The 7,074-nt window shown below is 63.2% G+C and overlaps 1 protein-coding gene across 2 annotated transcripts; it reads right to left on the bottom strand.

The window, feature by feature from the left end:
• Positions 1-766: 766 nt before the first annotated feature.
• Positions 767-7,068, bottom strand: AAAS (aladin WD repeat nucleoporin). 2 transcript variants are annotated; one of them, XM_017741207.1, is made up of 18 exons: positions 7,054-7,068; positions 6,724-6,859; positions 6,286-6,413; positions 6,156-6,211; positions 5,942-6,033; positions 5,606-5,652; positions 5,106-5,204; positions 4,689-4,838; positions 4,349-4,492; positions 4,111-4,231; positions 3,833-3,957; positions 3,584-3,644; positions 3,110-3,200; positions 2,629-2,722; positions 2,436-2,503; positions 2,250-2,331; positions 1,774-1,858; positions 767-1,018 (listed from the first exon to the last, which is right to left on the bottom strand). In XM_017741207.1, exons 2-18 carry the CDS (start codon positions 6,844-6,846, stop codon positions 884-886), a joined length of 1,701 nt encoding a protein of 566 aa, XP_017596696.1. In that variant the 5' UTR covers positions 6,847-6,859; positions 7,054-7,068; the 3' UTR covers positions 767-883. The 2 variants fall into 2 exon arrangements, with proteins under 2 accessions (XP_017596696.1, XP_008637257.1); XM_008639035.2 differs by lacking the exon at positions 4,689-4,838.
• Positions 7,069-7,074: the final 6 nt, after the last annotated feature.

The raw sequence follows: 7,074 nt of genomic DNA, 5'->3' as shown, positions 1-7,074 counted from the left end.
GCCGGCCCGAGGGGTGAAGCCCCCCAGGCCTGCCCCAGCAGCTGCGGTGGGTTTGGAACCCGCGGGACCCCTGGATCGTCCCTGGATCCCCCTGAGTCACCCTGGACCCCCCTGGATGTCCCCAGGGTCACTCCGGGATCCTGCCCGGCCCCAGGGAGGGGCTAGACGCTGCTGGGGGAGGGGAGGGTCTCCCCCTTGTTCAGGGGAGGATTTTGGAGGTCCTGGGGCTGTTGGGGTGGGGGGGAGCAGCGACCCCACACATTGCCCATCCTCCCTGCCAGCACAGCGTAATCCTGGGATTAAGGGTGTGTAATCCCAGGATTTATGTGCTGCCACCCCAGCATTCCCATTAATCCTCTCTCGGGGGGTCCAGCTGCTGCCCCCACCCTGCAGGGCTGGGGGGGGGGCTCACGTGGGGCAGCCCAAGCCCCCCGGGGCCCCCAGGGCTGGGGGTTTGGGGACCCACAGAGGGTTTGGTTCACTTTGGGGAGTTTTAGTTTGCTTTTGTCCAGCCTCAGGGCAAAGCGTGGGGATTACATGTGTGGCCAAAAACCCCCCCAACCCCTTCAGCCAACACCATTCCCCAAAACGGGGCTCTTTGACCCCAGAAGAGTAGCCCTGGTCCATGGGCTGCAGTTGGGATCACACCAATAGGTTCTGCGAGTTCACTCTGACCTGTTTGTGACCCCAAAAACCAACTCTGGAGCCCCCCCAGACCCACAGGACTTCCTGAAAACGCCCCCCGTCGGGGCGAGGAGAGGCGACAGAGGGAAAATTCACCTTTAATCAGGGCAGGAGCAGCACCATGAGACCCCGAGCAGATGTGGGGGCTCCTGGAGGGAGAGGAGGCTGAGAGGGAGGAAGAGGAGGCCCCAGGCCGGGGTCAGAGCTCAGAGAAGAGTGGCTGCTCCCTCACACTGCCCACCACGGGCACGGGGCTGCGGCGGGGGCTGGCACGGGGCTCCAGGGCGCTGACGAAGAAGAAGGGGATGTGGGAGATCCTCCCCGAGGACCAGCACTGCAGGGGAGAGAGGGCAGGGCAGGGGTGAGTGTCCAAACAGCACAGAAATGGGAAAAATCCTTTGGGATCGAGTCACCCAGGCCTTGTCACCAAGTGCTGCCACGTCCAGGCTCTGCTTTAATGCCCCCAGCGATGGGGACTCCCCTGCCAGCCCATTGCAATGTCCAGTCCCCCTTTCTGGGAAGAAATTCTTCCTATAACCCACCCCAAACCTCCCCTGGCTGTGTCCCCTTGTCCTGCTACTGGGAGCAGAGACCTCCCCAGGCTGCTCCCTCCTATCAGGGAGCCCCTGAGGCTCCTTTTCCCCAGGCTGAGCCCCTTCCCCAGCTCCCTCAGCCCCCCTGAGCTCCAGACCCTTCCCCAGTTCTGTTCCTTTCCCTGGACATGCCCTAGATCCCAAAATCCTTCCTAAATTGGGGGATCCAGACCTGGACACAGCACTCGAGGTGTGGCGAGGGAGAGAAACAATCTCCTGGTCCTGCTGGCCACACCATCCCTCAGCCAGGCCAGGATCCTACTGGACTTCTTGGCCACCTGGGCACTCCTGGCTCATGTCCAGCTGCTGTCCCTCAGTCCCTCCAGGTCCCTTTCTGCCTGGCCACTGTTCAGCCCCTCTGTCCCCACCCTGGGGTGCTGCAGGGGGTTGTTGTCCCCAAAGTCGGAACCCAATCCTTGGAACCCTCCCATGGCTCACCCCGATCCCAGCCCCTTCCCAGTGCCACCAGTGTCCCCTGGGACTGGGAGGGACTCACCACAGTCAGGAGGGCGCCCCGAGGGAAGCAGGGGTGGAAGGAGATGAGTTGGGGCCGGGCACCGCGCTCGCCCCGCACGAAGCCGCTGTGGGGTGAGGGAACAGCCGGGGTTATGGATGAGAAAACACCACATTCCCAGGGAACTGGGGGTGTTTGGGATCCAAAAGGATGCACTGGGAAAGGACAACCCAAAGCCAAGGGGGTGAGGCGGGGAGGGGACAGTGTGGCCAAAGCACATTTGGGGGTGAAGCAGTGACTGGGACTGAAGGAGGAGCACGGCAGAAGAGCTGCTCCCCATCACATCCTGGGGGTTAATGGGATTCAGTGAACCCAAACCTATCCCAGATCTGCTGCAGTGAGCCCCAAACCCACCCCAAATACATCGCAATGAACCCAAACCCCCCTGCACTGAACCAAAACCCGCCCAAAACCCCCTGCAATGAACCCAAACCCACCCCGAGCCCCACCCAGCGCACCAGGGCAGGAGCTCGAAGACGGGGCTGTTGCGGGTGCGGAACACGGCGATGGCCGTCTGGCTGCCTGGACCCTCGGGGTGTCCTGTGGGGGGACAGCAGCAGGGAGGCTCTCCCTTGTCCCTGTGTCCCTTTTCCCTGCTGGCAGCAGGATTCCCAGGCACAACCCGGGAATGGGGCAGGACTGACCTCTGATGATCACTGCCAGCCTCTCCCCAGTGGGGTCCCACACCATGGAATGGACCTCTCCTCCAATCCTGGAACAGCACAGGTCCCCAGAATCAGGGGGCAGAGACCCCCAGGGTGTCCCCAGCAGCAAGGGGCAGCTGCCAGGAGGTGCAGGGACCCCCCTGTGCCCCCTGGGTGTCCCAGCCAGACCCACCTCTCCTCCCCGTAGAGGGTCTCGAAGGTGGTCTCGGACAGGTCTGCCACGATTGAGGCCGTTTTGGAGCCTCCCACTTGGCCCTGCATCTCCCCTGAAAGGGATAAATCCACACTCCATAAATCCCACTGGATTTCCCAGGTTGTCATTAATTTATCCATTCCTCAGAGCAGCTGTGCTGGTGTCCCAGGAGTGGCTGGGATGGAGGACGAGGGACAGCAAGCACCGGGACCCCCAAGCTGGCCCTGGACCCCGTGGAGTCTCCCTGAAATCCCTTCAAGACCCCACAACTGTGACTGAGAGTGAGGAGCAACACGAGGAGTAAAAAAACCGGAATTCCAGAACCCATGCTTGGAGACCCCCAAAACACCCCCACCGTGTCCCAGCTCTCTGCCACTGTCCCAACTCCTCACCCCAGAGCTGTGGGGTCATTTGGGAACCCTCTCCCAGCCCTTGGGAAGCTCCAGGTGGACAAACTCACCCCGGTACTCGGAGAAGGACAAGGAGTAGATGACGGACTCGCCCAGCACAGTGAAGAGCAGCCGGCTGCCATCGGGGCTCCAGCACCCAGTCTGTGGGACAGTGTCACCCCTGTCACCCCAGCCCCCACAGCCAGCCCAGGGAGGGCACAGCTGCCATGGCATCTCCTGGAACCAGCTGGGAATGGAGGATTTTAATAAAGACCCCAAGGTGTCCCCAGGAGGTGACATCTGCTCTGCACGGTGAGGTTCAGGTTGGATATTGGGAAGATTTCCACACAATTAGGGAAAATTTCCACAATTTCCTTGGGCTGAAGTGGAGTCCCCGCTCATGGAGGGATTTAAAAGCCACGAGGATGTGGCACTTGGGGACACAGGTCAGTGGAGGCCTTGGCAGGGCCAGGGGTTGGACTGGGTGGTCCCAGAGGGCTTTTCCAGCCTAAACGATTCCCTGGGTGGGGAACATCCCATCCTACCTGGCAGCGTCCCCTGATCGTGGGCCAGCGCTCACACGTCCACATCTGGGCCTCCCACACCCTGCAGGAGACGGGATTTAGGGAGCAGAATTCCTGGGAACTTGCTCCAATCCTGCTGCTCTGGGAATCCACGATGTCCAACCCCATCACCCACCCAACTCCCCGCTCTGTCCCCACAACAGGAATGGGAGCAGGGAGGAGATTTGGGATCCAGATCCAGATTTTTTGGAGTGAGGATGAGAAGCTCACCGGAACACAGCTGAGGGGGTGGCTGCCAGCACCTTGCTGCCATCGGGGGACCAGGCCAAGTAGGTGACACCACCACCCCCAAACCACTGCAGCTGGACACAGCTCTCGGTGGACACATCCCACACCTGGAAGAGGGAACAAGGAGGACGGTGGTGACACAGGGATTAGGGAACACAGTGTGATGATTTCAGGTCCAGGTGAAATCCCAGAGCTGCCTCTGGGGAACACCACTGACGTCCAGCCCGAGCGTCCCTTGGTGTCCCCAGGAGAGCCCTCACCAGCATGGCCGTGTCCACCGGTGATGCCGAGAGCAGCCGCTCCCCGCTGGGCGCCCAGGCCAGGCTGGTGACAGGGCTGTGCCCGGGGTAGGACAGCACCTGGGCGCAGCCAGAGGAGGGTCTGGAAAAGAGGGAGAAGCCACCAGGATTTGGGATTTGCTGGCAGGATGGGTGGTGGTGTCCCAAAGCCACCTGGCGAGGTGACAACAGCCAGGAAGGGGTGGTGGGGGGCTGTCACCTCGTGGAGAGGGAGGTGGGGTCCAGGTGCCACACAAGGACGCAGCTCTGGCAGGCCACAGCCAGGATGGAGGCACAGAGCGGCTTCCAGGCCATGGCGGCCACGTTCCTCTGCAGGCGGTGCTTCAGCGAGGGCACGGTGGCACTGCCGAGAGGGGACAGGTGGCACAGAGGGACATGTGGGGGTGACAGCCCTGGTGCAGCCACAGTGTCCCCTGCCAGCTCTGACCACAGTGAGGGGGGACAGCAGGGTGGGGAGGAGGGTGCCCTGCTGTGCCCTACTTCTCAAGGAGGGGACAGGAATTCCCAGCCAGGTGACACCGGAGCGAGCCAGGGCACACCTGGTGTGACTGAGCCGAGCTGTCCCCAGCCCGGACAGGGCCCGGGCTGGCCGGAAATCCCAGCTTGGGGACACCTGGGGGGGCTGCAGGAGCAGTAGGCAGAGTCTTCTCCTGAGCAGGGACTGGCATTCCCTGGGGGAGCAGGGAGACCTGGGGGAGAGAGGACACTCAGCCCGTGTCCCCCCGGCTCTGTCACCACCCCCAAGGCTGGGTGACCCCCAGGATGTCCCCAGAGCTACAGAGTAGGCAGGGAAGGGAAAGGAAAGGCAAAGCTCTTCATGCTTGGGGGAGAGCGGGGAAGGAGCAGGGAGGGCTGGACGGGAGCCCAGGTGTGCCCAGGTGTGCCAGGAGGCCACGGGCAGCAGGACCAGGGCAGTGCCCACCCTGGGCTACCCAAACCCCGGGACAAAACCCCACCTGTTGGAGTTATAGACACGGATGGAATCGTCCAGAAGAGCTACGGCGAACTTGTTGGTGTGGGGGTGCCAGGCGAAGGCCCGGACGGTGCAGCCAGCCCTGGAGGGGGGACAGGGCAGGGTGAGACCCCCCAGCACCCCCTGGGCTGGCAAAGACCCTTCTCAGAGTTCCCAGAGAAATAAAACTTCTTTTTTGCTGCTCAACAGGACCATTTTCTTTGAGAAATTCCCCACTTCTGGGAATTCTTTACAGGGCTCTGCTGAGGGGATAGTGACCACAGCCTGGGGCTGGAACTGGAAGGAGTTTTCCAGGATCTGATCTCTTCTAACCCTGATCTCTCTCTGACCAGGGCACACAAACCAGGGCAGCCAGAGCCAGTGGGGAAGTATTTGCCTTTAATGGCTGAGCCCACCCAAATGGGGCCATCCTGTCCTTGTACCCCCATCCCCAGGAGGGGTCCCAGACCCCAGCACGGTGATTTTTGGACACCCAGGACTCACCAGTCCACGGCCTGGGAGAAGGCTGCGATCATGTCCTCACTGGTCAGCTGCAGGGGAGAGAACACTGAACTGGCAGCAAGCATCCCCAGTGTGCAGCCCTTTTTCCCTCTCCCCCCACCTGTATTTGGGCCCCTCTTGGAGCACTTTGCTGCTCAAACACCTTCCCGGTGTCCATTTTCCACCGGTGGAGGAAGGAGTAGCATCTGGAGCTGGGCATCACCAGGAGGAGCATCGTGGGAGGGTTTTCAGTGGGGAAGGGAGCACCGTCCACCCCAAACCGCTGCTCCCCTTGCCCCTGCCTCCCCCAGCAGCAGGGATCAGGCTGGAAGGACTCACGGAGAGGTGTGGGAACAGGGATCCGTGCAGCGAGGACAGCCAGCGGCACACGGCCAGCGCGTGGCTCGAGCCCGTCCGCAGCCACTGCAGCCCTGGGGGGACAAAGGACCCTCAGCGTCCCTGCCAGCACTACAGGCGACACGGGCAGGGACAGCATAGCACAGCCAAAGCACCCCAGCGAGACCCGGGAGATCTCCAGGCAGCCCACACTCACCCTCCTCCTCGGCACTGGCGAGCTCCCTGAGCAGCCCACAGAGCCCGGCATCGCGCCTGTGGGAGAGCGTGATCACCTCCTGTCCCCCTGCCCGTTTTGGGGGCAGATCTGGGGACAGCGGGGGACTCACCAGGCGCTGAGGCAGCGCTTCCAGAGGGACTCGCGGTGGTGGATGAATGGCGGGCGGGCGCTGGGCTCCAGGCGGCCGTGAGCCTTGAGGGGCTCCTTGGGCAGGCTCAGCACGGGCAGGTCGGGCACCTGCAGCACCCACAGCACCCCTGAGCCCCGGGGACAAAGGGACCCCTGCCCCAGGGCAAGGGGCAAACGGCGATGGGAGGAAAGAAGGGGCACAAGGAGGGGCGAAGGAACAGCCTGAGGGTGCCTGGAGGAGGAGAGACCCCGGCAGAGGGGACCGAGCTCCAGACACAGCTGCGGGGGACAAATGTGGCACCCCCAAGGCTGGCACGGCTCTGGTAGCAAAGGGGACTTCCCTGGCTTGGGGGTCTCAGCTGGCTCTGAGGAGGGGATGAATGGGAAGGAGGGGTTCGCCCGGCCCTGGGAGTCTCACCTGGCTCTGGAAGGCCAGCGGGAGCTGCTCGCTGAGGCGGCCGCAGACCAGGGCGTTGTTGAACTCGTACAGGGTGACATCCCCAGGGGTAGGCGGCGGCGGGAACAGCCCCAAGGAGCACATGACGGTGCCGAGCCTGGGGGCGAAACCGGGGTGGGGGACGACAGCTGAAATCTCCAGTGTCCTCGGGATGCGCTGGCTCCAGGCCGGCGGCCCCTCCGCTGGCCCCGGTGCCCCGCGGTTTCCCCCCGGTGACCCTGGCTCCCCCTCACCCGCTCACAGCCCCCGGTGCCCCGCGGTTTCCCCCCGGTGACCCTGGCTCCCCCTCACCCGCTCCCCGCCCCGCGCCCC

The sequence above is a fragment of the Corvus brachyrhynchos genome, unplaced genomic scaffold (assembly GCF_000691975.1).
Source record: "Corvus brachyrhynchos isolate BGI_N302 unplaced genomic scaffold, ASM69197v1 scaffold318, whole genome shotgun sequence".
NCBI lineage: Eukaryota > Metazoa > Chordata > Aves > Passeriformes > Corvidae > Corvus > Corvus brachyrhynchos.
Note: the sequence above shows the minus strand (reverse complement) of the source record. Positions and strands in the feature narration are given on the sequence as shown.